The sequence below is a fragment of the Anoplophora glabripennis genome, unplaced genomic scaffold (genome assembly GCF_000390285.2).
Source record: "Anoplophora glabripennis isolate ALB-LARVAE unplaced genomic scaffold, Agla_2.0 scaffold451, whole genome shotgun sequence".
Lineage (NCBI taxonomy): Eukaryota > Metazoa > Arthropoda > Insecta > Coleoptera > Cerambycidae > Anoplophora > Anoplophora glabripennis.
The window spans coordinates 305,719-328,664 of record NW_019416652.1 but is presented as its reverse complement, the minus strand read 5'-3'; the positions used below and the strand labels follow the sequence as shown (position 1 = coordinate 328,664).

At 32.8% G+C, this 22,946-nt stretch overlaps 1 protein-coding gene across 3 annotated transcripts in view; it reads right to left on the bottom strand.

Annotated features, from left to right (window-relative positions):
- Positions 1-22,946, bottom strand: part of LOC108909678 (potassium voltage-gated channel protein Shab) — a 193,582-nt gene that overhangs the window by 803 nt on the left and 169,833 nt on the right. For 2 of the 3 annotated variants that reach the window (XM_018714076.1, XM_018714075.1), the window contains exons 6-8: positions 18,835-19,347; positions 11,592-11,760; positions 9,810-10,378 (exon numbers count right to left, since the gene is read on the bottom strand). In XM_018714076.1, the coding sequence (XP_018569592.1) occupies positions 9,819-10,378; positions 11,592-11,760; positions 18,835-19,347 (1,242 nt within the window). In that variant the 3' untranslated portion in view covers positions 9,810-9,818. Of the gene's footprint in view, positions 1-9,809; positions 10,379-11,591; positions 11,761-18,834; positions 19,348-22,946 lie in introns of those variants that run through there. The other variant, XM_023455165.1, reaches the window with a different exon arrangement.

Genomic DNA, 22,946 nt, shown 5'->3' with positions numbered 1-22,946 from the left:
TTGGACATACCTATTTATTTACGAAATGAGATAAATCCAGTAAACCTCATAACCCCATATCAATGCATTTTTTAAGAAAAGTTCTATCTTTTCTTTCCAAATATGTAAAAATATATAGGATCTTCCGATGAGAACAATAATATTTATTATTATTATAAAATTAATCAGTCTCTTTCTGACTATACAGTTGGCTATAATTTTGTACCTTAATCAACCTCAGTATTTTAGCAGAAATTAACTATATGACAAATTATGTAATAGGCCAGGAAATATAGAGTTGGACGCGACTTTTTGTTTCGGCAAGCTGAATTTATCACTATAGATGCTATGTACAATAGCATATTAGGCTGGTTAACTGTATAATTTTTACGTAAATTCACGTTTTTCGCTTATAACTTTTTTCCGTTCATTTCCACGAGAAAACAGTAAAGTACTTTTTTTTTCATCTTCAAAATACCTACAAAACTAGCCTTTGGGCGTCAAAAAATATTGATTAGATCAAAAGTTATAAACAGCAGAAGTTTATTTATGACTTTTGAATTAAACATTTATAAATTGCGTTATTATTACCAGGACGTTTTGGCATCGCATCCTCTCATTCCTTATCACTGTCTAATAACTCACAGAAATCTGGAGTCGGTAAGTTGAATAGTTTACAAGTTATGGCCTTATAAACAAATTAACTAATTATTAGTCTGGACGATCCCGAGCATCTTCCATAATCGCACTGATTTTTTTCATGGTAGATTTCATAATAATACATTGAAATCTATCCTTTTTTTTTTTGTAATTTCAAATTTGAAACCAGAAGTTTTTTTATTTTTTAGCCTTAGTTGCAAAATAAAATATACGACGCGCGCGCGTGATATAGTTATATATTATTACATATTCGGAAAGCTTATGAAAACAGCTATAAGTTAAAAAAAAAACGTCAAGTTTCGTTGAAAAACAACGGAGTTACAGACTGTCAAAATTGACTATTGTTAAACATATTAGGTCATAACCGACAACCCGAGTAGTTTCCCAGATAAAAATATTTTATTTATGGTATGTTAAGTGCATAAAAAATTTTGTCAAAAGTCAGTGGGTCACTCGATTTTTCGGCGAGCCGTGGCGCGGCGGAAGAGTGGGGGAAGCGAACGACGGCAAGCATCGCATTTGAAAAAACTCGTTCTCGCTCTTAAAAATCGATGGCGCAACTAGAATAGAACTTTTCTTGGGAACTATTCACGACAAATCGATAATTTTTTTTAATTTGACACTACATTACGAAAGGAATCTATTGGAATTGCTCAAAATTTCTGCTTTCTGCTTTCTCTTACGTAAACTTACTTTTAAAATTTTAATGCAAAGAAGTAATAAGATAATATTTATACTTGCCATATCGTTAATAAAATGTCTCATTTTCATTAAAAACATAATTATAATATTTGTGTACGTTATAAAACATCATTTATCCTTTAGATAAATAATTTCTCAATCTTTCCCTGAATAAAAATGCAACAATAATTTCACTTATAATTTTTAATGAGATCAATGACTTTTCTCATGATTTTTCGTAATTTTGAGCAATTCCAATAGATTCCTTTCGTAACGTAGTATCAAATTTAAAAAAATGATCGATTTATCGTAAATAGTTCTGTTCTAGTTGTGCCAACGATTTTGAAGAGCGAGAACGAGTTTTTTCAAATGCGATGCTTGCCGTCGTTCGCTTCCCCCACTCTTCCGCCGCGCCACGGCTCGCCGAAAAATCAAGTGACCCACTGACGTTTGACAAAATTTCTTATGCACTTAACATACTTCCACAAATAAAATATTTTTATCTGGGAAAGTAGGTACTCGGGTTGCTGGTTATGATAGTATTTTTTTTGCCGTTACCAACCTAATTTGTTAAACAATAGGCCGTCAACTTTGACAATCTCTAACTCCGTTGTTTTTTAACGAATCTTGACCATTTTTTTTAACTTAAAGCTCTTTTCATAAGCTTTTCGAATATGTAATAATATATAACTATATCACGCGCGTGCGTCGTATATTTCATTTTGCAACTAAGGCTAAAAAATAAAAAACTTTCGAGGTTATAATTTGAAATTAAAAAAATGATACACTTCAATGTATTATTATGAAATCTACCATGAAAAAAATCGGTGCGATTGTGGAAGATGCTCGGAACCGTCTAGACTAGACTAATAATTAGTTAATTTGTTTGTAAACTATTCAACTTACCGATTCCAGATTTCGTGTGAGTTATTAGATAGTAATAAGGAATGAAAGGATGCGATGCCAAAAAAAAATTTAAAATTATACAATTAACCACCCTGTAAACAATCTAATCTTCCCCCCATTTTTATGACTGTGGAAACTAATATGTACATAATACATAATATTTAGCATCTATAGTGATCAATTCAGCTTGCCGAAACAAAAAGTCGCAAAATGGTCATTTCCCAGCTCTTTTTCCTGGCCTAGTAAGGTAACTTCTTATTGTAAGAATTTGTACTACAGATTTTATAAAGCAGAAAGTGTTTACACTGGCTCAATCAAATTTGTTATTTTAGTGATTTCGTCATAGAAAACAACAGTTTCAATGTTTATATTCATTATCGCCATGAATCACCTTCAACTGTTGTGAGCATTTTTGTTTTTTAATTAATTATGTGCAAATGTATTATATTTATTTTAAAACTGATTAGGTACTCATAATGAAAAAATAGGATGATTCTGATTTTTGAATCTCTAGAAAATTCGAAATTAGCACACCGGCTTTATAGATACGATACCCCAAACGCCAAGTATCTAATTAAGAGGATTACACTAAAATAAGCAAAAGAAAAAAGTTGTGTTCGAAAAAGAAAAATTGTTAGCAATGATAATGTGATGGCTTAGGTATGTCACTTTTTTAATAATATAGAATGTTATAGAATGAGAACTAAATGTCTTTTATGGTTCAATACAAAGAATTGGACACTCATTACACATTATTAACCACTTAAAATCCCCCTTAAGTAAAAACTAATCGGTATAAATGTATAGTATGTGGTATTATCAGTAAATTTCTACTAATTGGTTTTTGGTGTTTCTATAAATATTACGCTCAGCGTAGAGTATAATATGAATTATTTTACATCACCAGGTCTACTGGAAGAAGTGCCAATACGACTACGAAGAAACTGGTGGCTTCAACATGATGAAGCATCAGCAGACATTGTGAAAATGTAAAAAAATATTTATGAAGATTGCACGGATTTATACAAAATACGCTGGCCTCCAAAATTCCTCGATTTATCATCCGTTAATTGATTTTACAAAATGTGTTCTCTTACTCTCTTGCTACATTCTGATCTATCTGTTTCTAATTCTACACAATAAATTTGCTCTTGAATAAATTCGCTAAACAACTTCGTTTTCAAGAAAAAGCGTAGAAGTTGGTGATGAGTTCGTCAGGAACAATTCCTTTAAAAGTTATTTTTTTTTTGTTCAAGTAGACATATTTAATTTATACAGATTGTGAAATAATAAGGAAAAAAAATAAAAAAATTACATTTCTTAATATTCTATTTTAAAATCTGTAGTAAGTTATTCTGAAACAGTCAGAAAATAACTGAACTTTTTTATAGATATTTAGTGATATGCGGTTGGCAGCATTGCGTTGCGCATAACCTCCTCTGTAACCACATGTTCTTGGACTGTTGATATCTTGTTTAGTTTTCGCGATACTGTAATTTGAGTGAATTGTGTTTAAATGTTAATGATGATTTTTGGAATGTACGATTTTCTGAAACAGGGATGCAACTTAAAATTTTGCATGAAACTGAGGAAAACTTTCACAAAAACGTTTCAACTTTTGAAACAAGCTTGCGGAGATAATTCTCTGGGTCGTACACAATGTTACGAATGGTTTTTACGATTTGAAAGTGGTCGTCAGTCGATTGAAGATGATCCTCGACCAGAAAAGCCTTCGACGTCCACTGATGATTCCCACAATCGAAAAGTCAAGAGCGTGCAAATTGCCGATTGACTGTTAGAAAAATTGCAGAAGAAGTTAGCATCTCAACTGGGTCATGCTATGAAATTTAGACTGCAAAATTGAACATGTATCGAGTTAGCAAAATTTTCATTTCATCGTGTGGACGTTTGTTGAACGATCCAATTACTATGAAACATTTATTTAAAGGACCATAACGGGAGACGAAAGCTGATTTGCGGCTACTATATTGAGAGAAAGGTTCAATCATCAGAATGGACTGACAAAGGATCTCCACGCTCTAAGAAAGCACGTTAGTTTCGATCCAATGTTAAAGTGATGCTCACTGTTTTTTTCGACTTTTCGAAATTGTGTATTTTGAATTCCTGTCTCAAAGTGAAACAGTGAACCTACTATCAAGGCGTTTTACGTAAAAATATCCGCAAAAAGGGACCAGGGGTTGTATTCTGTAATTTTCTTACAATGCTATAACTTCATAGCCACAAAAAATATCACAAGATAAAGTGTAACTTTTACAGAAACATTTATGTTTAACTTTTTATGACATTTTATGTAAATCTGATTAATACTTTTTGCTATATTATTAACGACAGTTACTAAAAAAATTGTAAAAGTTGAAGGTTATTGCTTATGCTCGTAGTTGCCGTACCATGTTACAGAATAACACCGCAGGTTCTTGCAGTTTCGTCAATTCGTCAGTTTTGTGTCAACAATCAGATTACTGTCCTCCCTCACCCTCCTCACTCGCCAGACCTGGCTCTTTGCGCTTTTTATTATTTCTCAAAGTAAAATCAGTGCTGAAAGAATACCGTTTTCAAACTATTGATGACATCAAAACAAATTTATCACAGACTTTAAAGGCCATTCCAAAGGAAGCTACTCAGGACTGCTTCGCGAAATACAAACCGCTGAGAAAAGTGTATGAATAAGGAGAGGAATACTTTGTAGGTGACAAGGGCCAATAGTATCTAAAATTAATAATACAGTTAAAAAAATAATGTTTGTTTATTTTCTGAACAGATCTCTTATGTATTGCTAGAATAGTTAAAAATACTAACTGATGCAACCAAAATAGTTAAAAACAGGTATTCATCAAAATAATTTCGCGGCAAACCTGAAACGGAAAGAAATGACTATTTCGTCTTACCAATTCGAGAATCGAGACCCACGTGTTAATAACAAACAAATAATGGATATTTCGTTGAATATAATATGCTATATGTATTATTATAGTAAATTGGAGTATAAAAAATTGATGTTTCCGAACACCATGCCAATGGATCAGTCACTTACTGTTTACATATACCTACTAAATACCATTTTGTTGTGTTCTACGTGCTTTTTATACTCATTAAATTTCCTCTGTTTCCTTTTACGTTTTAAGTTGCTTCTCAATTGTCGAGCAATTACAAATCAAAAATGATAAAATAATTTGATTATCTAGTACTTACACACCTGTTTTAAAATAATGGAAATCATTCACCACACACACACGTCTATACAATAATAAGGTACCTATTTATTCATATTGCTGAGAAGAATATCAGGAAAGACTTGACTATAATCATTAGTGATACAATCGTTTGATGCATAATCTGAAAACGAATTAGTATGAAAAATTGTAGTACAGTTGCACATCAGGTAAAAATACGACGCAAGGAACAACTTTACCATTTAACACATATTTAATACCATAAATATGTCGTTGTGACCACAACAGTATGCAGATAAGTTGACAAAATCGTCAGAAATCTTTCTCTGGAACAATGTGGCCAAGAGAAAAACTATGGGTATCTACCACATGATTTTTTTGTTGTTTATCAATAAAAAGGAAAAAAATTCACGAGGCATAGAAATTAAGGGATATTAAAAAAATCCCAACATTTTGGGTGATTTTCAAAGAGCTGTAACTTGGAAGGAAATGGTCGTAGAGAGAATAAAAAAAATGAAATTGAAGCTTCAAGTTTCTAGTTTTCGAATCTAGAGTTTAAAATTTTTTAGCGTCAGTAGTTTTTGAGTAATCATAAGAAAATCAACGAAAAAAAAAAACAACATAATTTTTGCTTTTCTTTAAAAAGGCCTATGGCATATTTCACCTTAAAACTCTTTTAGATAATTTAATTCTCTGCTATTTGAGCGGTTCCGGAGCCCTGTACGATGATTTGTCGCTGAGTTATCGTCGATCAAAGCAAAAAAATCATTTTTGATTTTGGTAATCAATTACTCGGGAAATAATGGTCATAAAGAAAATCTATGCGGGGTTTTGAAAACTGCAAAGTATTCTCTACAAGTAGTAATTATTGGTTTTTGATAAAAACATTTTTTCGAAGTTGGTTGGAAAAAAGGTAAAAAATTGAATAATTAGGGATATTTGATAGGCCAGGAAAATAAGCTGGGAAATGACCATTTCGCGACTTTTTGTTTCGGCAAGCTGAATTTATCACTATAGATGCTAAATATTATGTACAATAACATATTAGTTTCCACAATCATAAAAATGGGGGGAAAATTGTTTACAGGGTAGTTAATTGTATAATTTTTACGTAAATTCACATTTCTCGCTTATAACTTTTTCCGTTCATTTCCACGAGAAAACAGTAAAGTACTTCCTTTTTCGTCTTCAAAAGACCTACAAAACGAGCGTCAAAAAATATTGATTAGAGCAAAAGTTATAAACAGAAGAAGTTTATTTATGACTTTTGAATTAATAGTAGTATATTGAGCATTAAGAACGGTAAGGGTAATTTACCGTTCGAAGACAATGTTTGGAGGCTGAGCGAAGCGAAGCCTCCAATTTTGTCTGAGAACAGTATAACTCTTAACGTTCGTGATGCTTATACTATTTTTTGCATCATCGCAATAAATGAAAACGAAATTATATGTACGTATTTAATTTTTTATGTAACGTCAAAAATGACGTTTCTGAATAAATTTGCGAAGCAGGTTTTTTGAAATCTACTGATGTTTATTGTTGTCACGGCTTTCTTAATTGACGAAATTGACAGTTCTAGAACCGGTAGCTATGGTGTTATTTATTAATAATAATTGATAGTTCTCAAATTTTACGACGCGTTGTTGCATTTACGAGAATTTAAGAAAGCAAAGTGTTGGTAAAATGAGCGATTCGTCTTTAGATGAAGAGTTAGAAGAAGCGTGGAGTGTTGGATATTCCACATTAATTCCTGAGAAATCAAGGGAGCACTATGAAAATACATACAAGATTTTCAAGAAATGATGTGAGACAAAAAATCAACATATTACCGAGAAAGTTATGGTGGGGTACTTTGTCCAAAGGAACGAAAAATTAAAAGCTCCAGGAAGCTTATGGGCAGAGTATTCAATGTTAAAAAGTACAATTTTTGTTCATGACTCGCTTGACATTTCCAAATTTTCGACATTAATTGGCTACCTCAAACGGAAAAATGTTGGTTACAGACTAAAAAAAGCCAGTGTGTTTACTAAGAATGTTGCAATTCCTAATTGAGGCACCAGATGACAGATATTTAATTCATAAGGTAAATTTGGATGATTTTACACGAATAGGTGCTAAGTATCGTTTTGCATTTTAGGTAGCATTGATATTAGGAATATCGGGAGCATGTAGAAGGGAAGAGTTATACAATATGACCATTCAGGATATTGACGACCAAGAAACATATATAGTTGTAAAAATTCCGCAAACAAAAACATTCTACGAATATTTACTGTTACAAACAGACAGGATGAAAATATCCATTATTTAGAAATTTACCGCAAGTATATCAACAAACACAAAAATCCTCAACCGTTGCCGAAAGCTACGTCGAAGATTCCCTTCAAAATAAACTACAGTATGCAGATAAAATTCTTCACGATAATGACAACACATCATCCTGCAATACTTCTGAATCCTGTGCTGAACCATTACCTGCTACTATAGCTTCGACTTTACTGGCCTCGATAGCTAATTTTACTTTAAATAAAAATATAACTGAAACCGAAATTGAAAAAACATGTACTGCTCCAATTTCTGTAAGCAATTGTACAAACTGTACATTTAATTTCAACATTAATAAATAGATTTAAAATACATCTTTCTTTTATATCAATTACCCACATTTAAAACTGAATTCTAGAAAACTCATTCAAAATCAATGCGATGTTGAAAATGTCTATTTTGACAGTTATTCACCGTTCTAGAACGGTAAGTGAATTACTTACCATTTTGTTAACCTTAGCAACCAGTGAGCGCATACTACTGTCGTAGAAACAAACATGGTAAGTGAACTAAAAAAGCTTGATCGTGCAAAAACATTCATAAACAGCGTTATTATTACCAGAACTCTTTGACATCGCATCCTCTCATTCCTTATCACTGTCTAAAACTCACACGAAATCTGGAATCGGTAAGTTGAATAGTTTACAAGTTATGGCCTTATAAACAAATTAACTAATTATTAGTCTGGACGATCCCGAGGATCTTCCACAATCGCACTGATATTTTTCATGATAGATTTCATAATAATACATTGGAATCTATCATTTTTTTGAATTTCTGCAATCTGGAAATTTTTTTATTTTTTAGCCTTAGTTGCAAAATGAAATATACGACGCACGAGCGTGATATATACCTATATTATTACATATTCGAAAAGCTTGTGAAAGGAGCTTTTCGAGCAAAAGTCACAAATAAACTTCTTCTGTTTATAACTTTTGATGTAATCAATATTTTTTATGCTCGTTTTGTATGTCTTTTGAAGACGAAAAAAAGTACTTTACTGTTTTCTCGTGGAAATGAACGGAAAAAAGTTATAAGCGAAAAACGTGAATTTACATAAAAATTATAAAATTAACCACCCTCTAAACAATCTTCCCCCCATTTTTATGACTGTGGAAACTAATATGTTATTGTATATAATATTTAGCATCTATAGTGATAAATTCAGCTTACCGAGACAAAAAGTCGCGTCCAACTCTATATTTCCTAGCATATGACATAACTTTGCAAACAATGAATAAAATAAGGATATTGACTGTAACTTTTCAACCTCAAAGTGTCCTAAAGAAACCCTGATAATTTCAAAACGCTGCGATTTTTTTTCCTAGTGCCCGGAATGTTTAAATTTGACGTTTTTGCTGAAAATCAATGTAATTTTTCACTTTTTATTCATTTTTTTAAGTTAAAAATATTTTTTTTGCAATAATCCATATTTTCTTCATCAAAAAAACGTTCATTGTTCTAAAAAAAATGAAAATAATTTTTTTTTTCAAAAATTTTTTCAAAATTATTTTTAACATATCCACAAGCTTCACAATTGTCAAAAAAAATTTGGTTGTTGTTGTTGGCTTGAACGAGAACGAGTCCTGCATGAAAATGAAACGATTCCCCATGCGTGTATGCTTAGCAGGACGTTTGGTTCAAAAAATATCTTATTCATTCATGTGTCTAGGTATAAAGCTCTGTTTATTACTTCATTCACTACGGATTAAAAATTCATTAAAAGCTACGTTAATGACCGAAAAATACGGTAGGTCAAGATGCACTCTCGATAAACCTTTGTGGGTCAGCGGTCAGGAGCGGTCTGATAAGGGGTTTAAATAATGATTTGAAAATATTTTTTTTATCGTAAATATGCATTTAAAACTTTTGTTAATCACGTATTCTTATTCTACTCATTTTCTCCTATCTTCCCCTAAAATTAATGACATTATGACTGAATCAACCTGTACATTGAAAACGGACAAATATTTATGGACACATGTCTCATATTTGTTGGTAAAGAACCTTTATCTAAATTTTTCCCAACATTAATGAATCACATTATACGTTTCTACAAATACAAACCTTTAAATGCTACGAAGATGAGTTACGCCCTCTAGATATCGAATTACTTGATTGTGGCTTAATGACTGTAGAATGGAATAATAAACGAGTCTCTTCAGTCGGAGAATTATCCATAGGAGGCGGTGGAGGGCATATATAAAGGGGCACTTCACTAATGTTATCACTGCACTGCAACTTATTAGAGTCTATTACTGACTCTTTGCAGGTTTGCTTTTCTTTACATATGATGTCGTCTAGTAAAAATAGTTGAGATTTCAATGTTTTACTTCTTTCGAGTTCCTGTTGGTACGCAGGGAATTGTTTTGAAAGCGTTTTCTGACTTAACGTGCGTTGCTTCAAGAGAGGAGACGAAAATCGTTTATTTGGGGAATAATCGCATTCGAAGCCGATCTCGAATCCTGACATATTATCCGAAATAAGCCTTTCGCTTTCTGGATCTGCGTTTTTATTTCCACTACTATCGGATTTTTTCAGAATTGATTTGGAACGTCGATGCAGCTCTAACTGTGGACTCGTGCGGCTGTCTATCGAATCAGCAGACAAGGATGATTTGCTTCCACTATTCTTTCCTGTGAGAGAATAATTAAATAAATAGATAAATAAAACACACATTTGTAACATTTAAACACTAAAATTCTTTTTTGTGTGAAATTTCAAGTTAGGCCACAGCAAATCAACCTCATATTTAGCAAGCTTATTATTTTATTTTTCATGCATTGTGACTCAATGAGAAATACTCTTTCCCTTTTACTTTTTTTAATAAAGTTATTCAATTTTTCAGGGTGTCACCTAACGAATGTTACATACTTCACACGTATAATCTAGAACCCACATGGTGTCGATTTAACCAAACTTGCTTAAACGAAAAATGTCGGAAAAAAGTTGCAGGGTGTTAAGTTTCTTTTTTATTTCTTGTTTTCTTCCAAACTCAGAACCCAGTTAACCGATTTAAGCAAAATTTGCTGTTGGTTAGTTTCTCTTCATGAAGTATGCAGCGATTATGTTCCTATTAGGAAGGATTATTCATTTTACTACAACCCTTTGTGAACATTCTGTAACTTTTTGCACGTTTAAATTTTTATACACAACTATCAGGAATAGGTAGAGAAGTTTATGCTACACAAAAATTGTATACTTACCTATCAAAAGTCCAAATTATGCTCGGTTATGAAGATATTACAGAAAATATTTATTAACACATACCTACCTCACATTTTTTGGAAATAAACATAATAAATAACATAATAAAGTGAAAGGCAGTAATAAAGTCTTCTAATTTATAATAAATATTCTACGTGTCCCCCATTCTCTTCGGCACATTACCTTAAACGTTTTATGAAACTATTAAGTACAGGAAACGAATTAGATGTTCTTCTAACTTATCGTATGGCGTTTTTTAATATATCCCAAAGTTTTTCTCCCGTATTAGGTGTTACAGTAAACAATTCCTTTCAAATTACCTCAAAAGTAAAAGTCTAACGGATTAAAATCCGGACAGCGAAAAGGCCAAGGAAAGTCATAACCTCGACCAATCCAACGGTTTGGAAATGCTTGATTTAAATGATCTCTCACCAAATGGCTGTAATAAGCAAGGGCGCCATTGTGTTTGAACTACATTTGCCGTCTAGTATATTCACAAAGGGTTATAGTAAAATGAACGTATGGTTTAACACCGTTTGGGTTCTAGATTATACCCTTGAAGTATGTAACATTCGCTAGGTGTCACCCTGTATTGCAATCAATATACATGTACCTATAATAATAAAAAATTTAATATTTTACCTGACTTCGCTCCACTTAAATTTTGTATTCCAAAAAGGTGCTGGTTTATGATACGTGTAGCAGATGCTAAGCTTCTACTAGGAATAAAAGATGACTTTTTCTTTTTTTCTAAACTTTCTTGAGAATCGCGTTCAAAAGCATCTCCAAATCTCGTTCTAGGTCGATTTCCCTACATAAAAAAATCAATTTTTTTATGACAGTACTTTTAGCTCGATACTTTTAGCAAATGTCTAATATTAATCCAATAAGATACCAAAAGAAAATCTACTAAATTTTATAGAAGTTTAAACTTATTTGATCTATTTTGAGACAAAATTGCATCTGCATAGTTTAAACATAAGCCTTCAACCTTTAACAATTTTTTAGATACGACCAAATTTCTGAATTTGTAAATTATTGTGTGGAGTGTGGAAGTGATTTATTTCTGGCACCACAGTTTTTGTTTTTTTTATTTATTGGGTATTTCACCCGTCGTCGTGTAAAAAATTAAATCACAGTTGCACAAAAAAAAAATAATTCTGTGCATCGGACTAGACCACTATCCTCATGTTTTCGAGATCGCTGAATCCGAATCCAAGGTCCGTAACCCTGTCAGGTCAGGCTAAAGGTCATTTCAAGGTCAAACCGAGAAAAATCCCCTATGGTGGGGGCAACCATGGTTATTATATGTTTTTGGGGTTGCTGGGTCCGAATCCGAGGTCTGTTTGGCCTTGTTAAGTCAGGTTCAAGGTCATTATAAGGTCATTCCAAGGTCAAACTGAGAAAAATCCACCATAGCGGGGTCAACCAAAGTAATTAAATGTTTTCTCCGGTCGCTGAGTCCAAATTAGGGTTCCTGTTGTCTCTACCGGGTCAAGATCAATGTCATTTTGAGGTTAAACTGAGTAACTTCTAAATAGGGTTTAGTGGGAATACTCCAGGTATTTTTGGTCGGTTTATTAGGATTCCATTTGACCTTGTTGCATCAGGTTGAAAGTTACTTAATTATAATACATATTAATTGGCTTGTCTTACAAAGCACATTTTGCCTCGCTCAACTATAATGGACCGAAAGACTTAATATTCACGAGTCTTCACATTAGCATGATCTTTTTCAATCATATTTGAAAATCCGACACTATAATTTTATACAGCATTATTGGTTACTAACACTTTCATCATTCGTGGTAAGAAAGGTTCTGGATAGTTGCCGTGCTTGAAGTTGAGGAAGAATTTTGGTAGACAGTTGCGTGCGTTATATAGTACATGTCAACAATATAGTAATATTCGTTTCGTATTCTATGGTGAAAGATGAGTATTCACATTCCATTAATGATAATTTTTTTTATAACTTGCACGTAATGAAATTTTTACATGTAGACTACCCGAATATCTCTGCACTAATGGACATGAAATATCTTTACTGATACTGATACTGATATAGTAAATTTTTCTCGATTTGACCTTAAAATGGACTCAACGACCTCGAAAACATGAGGATATAGTGGTCTAGTCCGATGCATAGATTTTTTTTGTGGGGTTGAGTAATTAATGAGACAAAGTCTGGCGCCAAAAGGATTAGGCAAGCGTTAGTTTTTATGAAAATAGTTTTGCCTAACCAAAAATCTCACAAACAGCCGAGCAAGCAGATGGATAATACAAAATATACATCACTACATGAGATCTGTCCAGAAAACTTAATTTTTTAAAACTGTATTATTAATTTTATGCATTATTGGTCTTATATCCATCAAAGTACTCCCCTTTCCTATTCACACAATTTTCCTAGCGGTGTTTCCATTTCGTGAAGGGACAGCTTCATCTGAAATGGCCTTTAAAGTCTGTAACGAATTTGCTTTGATGTCATCAATAGTCTGAAAACGACGTCTTTTCAGCATTGATTTTACTTTCAGAAATTAGAAAAAGCACAAGGGGGCAGGTCTGGCGAGTGAGGAGGGTGACGGAAGACGGGAAGAAAACTGACGAATTGACAAAGCTAACTGTGCGGGCGCATTGTCATGGTGCAAGAACCATGAGTTATTTCGCCACAAATCTAGTCTCTTTTGCGAATGTTTTCACGTAACCGTTGTAAAATATCTTAATAGTACAGACACACGGTTCATTGTTTCACCTTGAGGCAAGAATTCAAAATGCAACATTCCATTAAAGTCGAAAAAAACAGTGAGCATGTTCAAATTTTCTGTCAATACTTCATGGCATGACCCATCTAACATCTGCAATTTCTCCGACAGTCAATCGGCGATTTGCACGCACCAGATCTTTGACTTTCTGAATGTGAGGATCATCTTCAACTGACTGACGACCACCTTTAAATCGTGAAAACCATTCGTAACATCGCGTATGACCAAGAACATAATCTCCGCAAGCTTGCTTCAAAAATTGAAACGTTTGCGTTTTCCCCTGTTTCACGCAAAATTTTACGTTGCATTATTGTGCAGAAAATCGCACATTTTAAAAATCGCCACAAAACTTAAACACTCAAATAACAATATCACAAAAACTAAACTGGATGTCAATAATCCAAAAACATGTGGTTACAGAGGAGCTTATTAGCGTCTAATTAAAAAATTCGGTTATTTTCTGAACAGACCTCGTATATCGCATAGTCATTGACGATTCCAAATGTTAATGTTTCCATTTTCAAAGCTCAGCAATTACGTTTTGTTTTGAAATTATATTTGTCAGGTACTATTTTGTAATGAAAAAAAAGTGTTTTATTATAGGTTAAAAATAAAAGATGGACATTTTTTATCATTAACAAAATATCATGTAAGTAGTCTTTGATATTATTTCGGTTCCAACCCAACCAAAAACGGGTCGAATTTAGAAAGCAAACTATCGTTTTAAAAGGAATTCAATAACTACTAAATACATTATTAAATGAGTTGATCCATTAATATAAATATTTTGGATATTAAAATATTTTCAATCAAAATACTTTAATAGTAAAAACATAAAAAAATACCAATATATCTATACTTTTTTCTAATACCGTTCCCCGAAACTAAAAGCAATACAATGTTGTGGTTTAGCACAAATTGTTTAAGTTTGACATTTATTCAATAGAATAAATCGAGTAATATAAATATTAACAAAATACATAACTTTTTCAAAAGCATCCTGTGATTTATTTCGTATAATTTTTTTAGTTATTTTTTTTTTATTTCTTCCATGTAAAGTTTAATTTCTCAATATACAGTATACAATAAAACATTTAATAACTGTAACCTATTTAAAACAATATAAATGATGTTATCTTTTAGATTTATTGCAACAAACTTATTCTACTTCTAGTTAATTTCTCCTCTGAATCTAACTCCAAGCGTCAACCGATGAATTAGAACAATTTCGGTTCATTATCAACTGTATATTTTATAAAAAATATACAGTCGTTCAAAACATATGTAGGAAATGAAGGGGATAATTCGTTGGCTTATTCTAAGAAAAAGAGTTGATAAAAAAATATATTCTTTTAAAAGTAAGCAAATAAACAGTAAAAATCCCAACAGTTGTTGAAAATGCCATCCTTCTACGATAATACAAGCTTCTAACCTACGCCTGAGTGACCGACGTACCCGTTCGTAAAAGCAAAATGTTGCGGACCGGTGTGAAAACAGCAGCCAAAACCTACCTGAACGACCATAGGCATACGTAAACAAGAGGTGCGAGAGATACGAGCACGGTAGGGATGGGCGGTTATTGAAAAATAACCGGTTATCGGTTAACCGGTTATTTTTCTTAGTCGGTTAATCCTGAATCGGTTAACCTCTACCTAAAAACCGGTTATTGAAATAACCGGCCCTTTTAAATTTTTGTGAGTGCTCTAATTTATCTCTGTATTAAAAAATTGTGTAGTCATGCATCTGATTTAAAAATTTATATTTTTTTACTTTTATTCAAATACTTATGCTTATATTTATTTTATTATATTTATTTTTTAAAACTTTATCAAATGGTTAGGTTTTCATATCGAGGAGAAATAAAACATTCATTTAACAGCTGAAATTTATTGTTATTTTGACACTTCATAATGACCAATATGTTTTGTCCCGTCAAGGAAGCCTAATTAGCGTAGTCCGACCCACAGACCAATCGGTTTTACCCTAAATAGAATGTCAGGCCGACGATGGCTTAAGTCTGATCACAGCAAAATAAATATTTATTTATTTTATCTATGCTGTGGTCTGATCTACTATCAAGTTTAGGGATAGAGCACAATATATTTTAATCGTACAGTGAGCTAGAGCTAAAATTTTCACTCGGTCCCGGTAAAATAACCGGCACGCGGTTTTTGACATAAATAATCGGTTATCAGGTTAAACCGAAGTCGGGAAATAACCGGTTTTTGACCGGTTAACCGACACACAATAATCGGTTATTCATTTAACCGGTTATTTTTGCCCATCCCTAGAGCACGGCGCATACACATAATTTTCTTATCCAGTTGGCGATCTCGTTGTTCGTGCTGTATAACTAATTAGTTTCATTAAAACATACATGAAATTTGAAAACAAGTATGAATATTATAAATATCGGAATAAAGAAAAAAATCAGAGACAACGTTCTCATTTTATAGATATATTAAATGTATAAATTAGTATTTAGAACAATTGAAATTTGGAACTTTTTATAGAATATGTATATGTGTATTTAATTTGCCAGTGTTGCGAGAAACAACTACTCCGAGGGCTATATGCCCCTACCCCTACCGGCATTGAATTAAACCCGCAACACCTAGTGCAACAGCTAGGATCGTTCGCCAGTTTAACCCACCAGACACAAACCGGTTTCGGACTTATTAGTCATCATCAGTGTGCCATAGATGAGACAACCGACGAACGATCCAGCTGTTTTGCATCGTATCATAACGACAAGGAAATACATTGTACGCGGGAACGCAAATGGCTCCATCTGTCGTGCTAACTCCCTACTGTGCCATTCAAATGGCTACAGTAGGAAGCGTACAATATGTTTGTATTTGTTTATTCGTTTAGCAGCCTACTATGAAGGTACCACTGATTATGCGCTTAAAATATGAGCAACTTGCAATGAGTTCTAGATGAAGGAGAACTATCGGAAATTTCAAAGAAACTTCCGTTTTTCCCAAACTATGTTCAGGAACATTTTTTTAGTTTAGTTATAAAATTACTGAGATACTAAAGCCTATATTATGAGACTTGCATTGAACTTCAGAGAATAAAATCGAAGTAAAACTACTAGAAATTTCAGAGAAAATTCGGTATGTCCCAAACTACACCACGAAGTACTTTTTCGCTTCGGATGCTACCTCATGAGTCATCAAAGGATATCCGTTTAAAATTTGAATGACTTGCAACGTGTTCCAGGGGTGAAATTGAAGGAAAACAAAGAAAATTCCGTATACCCCAAACTACAATCCGAAGCACTTTTTCGTTTCGCATGCCAATTTCTGAGATGTTAAAGAATATCCACATAAAATTTGAACGACTTGCAATGGGTTCCAGAATGTGAAATTGAAGAGAAACTATTGGAAATTTCAAAGAAATTTCGATATCTCCCAAATTACAATCCGGAGCACTTTTTCGCTTGGTATGCTGACTGCTGAGACGTTCGAAAACATGTCATTAAAATTTGAATGATTAGCAATGGCTTCCAAGGGGTGAAATCGAAGGAAAATTATTGGAAATTTCATAGAAAATTAGATATCTCCCAAGCTACAATCCGGAGCACTTCTTTGCTTGGTATGCCCACACCAGAAATGTTAGAGAATATCATCATAAAATTTGAATGGCTTGGCAATGGGTTCCAGGGAATGAAATTGAAGGAAATGTATTGGAAATTTCAAAGAAAATTCGGTGTCTCTCAAACTAAAATCCAGAGCACTATTTCGCTTAGTTTACTAACTGTTACGAGGTCAGAGAACAACCCATTAAAATTCGAATGACTTGCAATGGGTTCCAGGGTGTGAAATTGAAGAAAAACTATTGAAAATTTCAAAGAAATTTCGATATTTCCCAAATTACAATCCGGAGCACTTTTTCGCTTAGTATGCCAATTTCTGAAACTTTAGACACTACCATTGTCCATTGTCCATTGTCCAGTATCCATTGTCCTTGTCCATTGTCCTTGTCCATGTCCATTGTCCTTGTCCATTGTCCTAGTCCATTATCCTTGTCCATTGTTCTAATCTAGTTCAGTAGTTTTCCTTCGATTCATGTCGCTCATAATATAGGCTTTAGCACTTTAATAATTTTATCACTAAACTAAAAAATGTTCCTGAACGTAGTTTGGGAAAAGTTTCTTTGAAATTTTCGATAATTCTTCTTCATCTAGAATTCTTTGCAAGTTGCTCATAATCTAAGCGGATAATCCACTGATTATCTACTGATTACCTTCATTGTATGTTGCTAAACGAATAAATATTCCAAATTTCAATTGTTCTAAATACTAATTTATAAGTATACCTATAAAATGAGAATGTTACTGTACTTTTGTAATATTTTTCTTTATTCCGGTATTTTATACCATTCATACTGTTTTGAATTCAATTTCAAATTTCGTGTATGTTTTAATAAAACTAATTAGTTATATATAGCACGAACAACGAGATCGCCAAATGGATAAAGAAATTATGCGCATGCGCCGTTAATCTGTTTTGGAATACAATATAGTATAAAGAAACAGAAATTGAAGATAAAACAATGACGCATATGATGACCCATTTTATTTGTAATATTATACAAGGTGATATATTTGTTTTGCAAATAATAATCGATGATACCCACACCTTTGTCACTGGTAAGTTTCTAAAGCTAATAATTTTTTTGTTTCATAGCTACTATCATACTAAATACGCACACCGAATTTGGTTAAATTATCTCAAGCGGTTTAGAAATTAAAAACTGTTTTTTTTTTAATTTTTGTCATGCTGTAGCTGGACAATGGCTGTCCTAAGACCCCACATTTATATAACAAAAAAAACTTATTTTTAGAATACTCCCCTGATTTTTGACCTTTTACCTTAAAAACACTTCTTTTTCAACTTTTTAACTATTGTATTCAAAAAATAAATACGGTACCATAACATGCCACAGAGAGATATTACAAATCTATCATACTATTACGCTTAAATTAGAATAAAAGTAATTGACCTGCAATGTGGTAATAGAAACAAAAGACTAATTTAAATATGATCAACAGGTTTAGCCATCTAACTAAGTATGTATTTACTAATATAAAATATAAAAAATTAACAAAAGTTTACCTGAAATCTTGTTTTTCGATGTTTTGGCAGAGGAGAATCATTTAAACTAACTCTGCTTCCCCGGTCAATTATATCAAATTCCTTAAATACTTCATCCATCGGTGATGTTGCTAAACTTCTCAATGCAGTATCTCCGGATGCTGATTTTTTCACAATGTTAGTCCTTTCTGAGGCAGAAGTTGTTACAGGACTGTTGTCCCCGCTCTTATGTAGTGGATTTACATAAAGATTACTATCTGTCACGCAAGTGGTGTCAACTACGTCTGATGTTAAATCCCCTAAGGAATTAAAAGGATGTGTGGTGCAACTAGCGAAAGTATCCGAACTATCCACGCTGGTCAAGTCACCGTTATTGGTATTATTTTTCTTCTCGATGTCTATCTCTGGAAAACCAAACGTGTTGATAGTTTGTTCTGATGCCTTCATTAGTTTCATTTCCAGACAAACAGGATTACGAAAATCGCTTGTAGCCAGCGGCATTAAATTTTCCGCGTCAACGAATTCCTTAAACTCCTGTAACATTAGATCAATATATCTTAAGTTTCATAATATGACTAGCTTATTTATATACAAACACACTAAACTTTTGTTCTTATAATTTTGTTACTACAATTGCTTTTAATGCTACAACAATTTTAATGTGTTTGTATAACGATACTGAAATGATATGATTAATCATATACAGGGTGTTTCATAACTCTACCGACACAGAGTGGGCACGTGTAGAGGATCTTAATATATGCCGATTTCTTATGTAACTTTTTTTTCTGGAATATACCGTTGAAGGGATATTGGTCTCTGAAGATGAGTGTCAAATTTTAAAAAACAATAATATTTCAGCAATTCCTTAACTAGAGCAACCAAATTTGGTACATGATTTGTGTTTATTGTTATTTTTAATTGGTAAAATATGAATTTGTTGAAAGACCAATAAGGGCTGGACGAGGGGTAGAGCGCTCTTAAATTGATATCGATTTTTTTACCAGTATGCCAATTATTAGTCAGTTTTACCAGTATTTTAAATATTTTTTCACTCTTACAAATTTTTCTGAGAAATAACGGATTCTCAGAAAATCGAGATTTTGTGAGGTCATTACTAATTGAATCGGACAAAAAGTAAAGTATGCAGTATTACGACTAGTAGGCTATGATTTCATGTGTCAATTTAACTTTTACAAAGACTGCAACTATTCCATCGTCTACGTACTATTCCATCGTCTTGGAAAATGCCTGCAAAATTTTCATTTCGTGAAAAAGTTGACATGTTGTTAGTATTATGGTTTTATTTACGGGTAATTGTCGACGAAGTGTACATATGTACCGAATAAGATTTCCCAATCGTTTGATTCCACTCCGGGAGACCTTTGCTAATGTTGCAAAGAGGACTCGAGAGGCTGGATCATTTCTAGTCAGCAATGAAGAAGTTAATCATACAGTAAACGCACGAAACGAGCTACGACTTAAATCCAAAACTTCACCAATGTTCTCCCTTTTCTCCCCCTTAGTAGGTATTAGATTTCATAAGAAGATTCTTTTTACGGACGAGGCTTGTTTCACTCGAAGAAGAATCATAAAGCATAATGTCCATAAATATTCGGATAAAAATCCACATGAAATAATTTCTTGCCATTTTCAAAATGAATTGAAAATAAACGTGTGGATTGATATTGTCGGACGTTATTTAGTTGGGCCAGTTATTCTACCAAAGCGGCTGAATGGCGAAAATTATTTATTTTTTTTTTACAAAATACTGTCCCTTAGACCAGGAAATATAGGGGTATGCATGCATGATTTTTTGTGAGCAGATAGTAAAAATAGTGTAGAATAATATGTACCGTATCCGCACACTGAAAAAGGCGGACGACATTGTTTAAAACATGCCGTTTTAGTAGAAATTCGCGTTTTTCGACTGTAACTTTTTTTCTGACGGTGCTACAGAGAAATGGTAAAACACTTTTTTGTTCGTCTTTAAAAGATCTACAAAACGACAATAAAACGATAAAAATTTTGTATATATTGTATATGTCCTTAATAAAACAATCAGATTTATTTTGCACGCAATTTTGCATTAAACGCAATAAATATCAGTTTTTATATGTCTCACAAATAGCCTATCCTGCAGCAGTTATTTTCCCAATTTTTTTATGAATAATGTTGCAATAAATTACTAACTTAATACTTAATGCGCATTGGAACGTGATACATTCATTTTTTGTGGTTGTTGGCTGCATAAATCAATTCCTCTTGTCGCGTAGTATCAAATTAAAAAATATATATTATTTTATCTTTTATAGATCCCGAGAAAAATAAGACTAAAGTTGCGCTATCGATTTTAAACACGCGACAACTTTTTTCGAGAGTGAAAAACGCGATTGATCAGCTTCCCCCACCACACCGGCGCGCGGCACTTAACGGAAAATCAGACGCTCGGCTGAGTTTCGAAAATTGTTTTATGTGACTTCTTTCTTGCCCGTACAATTAATATTTACTGTACTAAAAGCACTCCGACTGCTGATTATGTGCATATTTTTTTTCATTCCGTACTTTATTTACCTACTCAACCGTCAACTTTGAAAGCCCATAACTCCGCTTTTTATTAACGAATCGTGACGAATCCTTTTTCAAATTGAAGTTTTTTATGCTCTTTTGGTACATGCAATAAAATACTAAAAAAATATATAAATTAAGGGCGTATTTAATTTTGCAACTAAGGACATTTTTTAAATAATTTCCCTTCGTTATAAAAATGCATTTTTTTGGGAAAAAACAATGGAACTCGATACATTTTTGTTAAATCTCATCTCAAATCGCCATGACTTGCGAAATAATCCACTTACGGATTCCGGCTTTCGCATAAATTATTTGTCTGAAGTGAGGAATGATTAAGTGTTATCCGAAGAAGCCTTTGTGATAACATCGCGATTTATTATTGTTTATTTAAAATGGCATAATTGGCGGTTTTTTGCACGTAATTTTTGACCGGATTGATATTTCACGATCGAGACATCATTTTGTAGATCTTTTAAAGATGAACAAAAAAGTATTTTACCATTTCTCTGTAGAACCGCCACAAAAAAAGTTAGTCGAAAAACGCAAATTTCTACTAAAACGACATGTTTTAAACAATGTAGCCCGCCTTTTTTAGCGTGCGGATACGGTACATATTATTCTACACTATTTTTACTGTCTGCTCACAAAAAATCAGCCCATAAAAAATGATCCACAGTTATTTCTCAGAGTATACTTTAATTTTCGGCGGAGGGTAAATTTATGTATTAGAGAAAATGGTGGCCATTTTCAACAGTTATTGTAGTGCTATTTAACGATATCGGTAGTTCATATCGGTAGTGTTTAAAGTTGAATTTGTTAATGTTTTGTTTATAAGGTTCCTCTTTTTAAAATGTTAAAAACAAGATAAAGGATCTAGTTTAATAAAATTGCTTTATCTTGATAGTTTTTTGTAAACGTCAAAAATGACACATGAAATCATAGCCTATTAGTCGTAAAACTGCATACTTTACTTTTTGTTCGATACAATTAGTAATGACGCTGTTATTGTTTCGAAAATTTGTGAGTAAAAAAATTACTATTTAATAATTGGCATACTGATAAAAAAATCTATATCATTTTAAGGGCGCCCTACCCCTAGTCCGGCCCTTATTGAGCTTCCAACAAATTTATATTTTGACCAATTAAAGATAACAATAAACGCCAATCATGTACCAAATTTAGTTGCTCTATGTTAAAGCACAGAAAAAAAAGTTACATAACAAATCGGCATGTTTTAAGATCCTCTACGTGAGCCTGCTCTTTGTCAGTAGAGTTATGAAACACCCTGTATATCATACCTAGTCGATGAAATAACATACCTACTACTATTTCTAAAGCGTGTTAGAACATTCATTCTAATATGTAATAATTATATTCGTGCATGGTGGTGTGTCAAAGCTAGTAATTTAATGTAGTAATTAAATATTCTAACGAACTCACAAACGTGCGTGCAAAAGGTGACTCCTAAAATTTAGCGTGCACATTTAACCGAAAATGGTTACAAACCTTTCTTAAACTAAGATTGTGTGTCAATGAATATTGGAGTTACTTCACGGAAAATG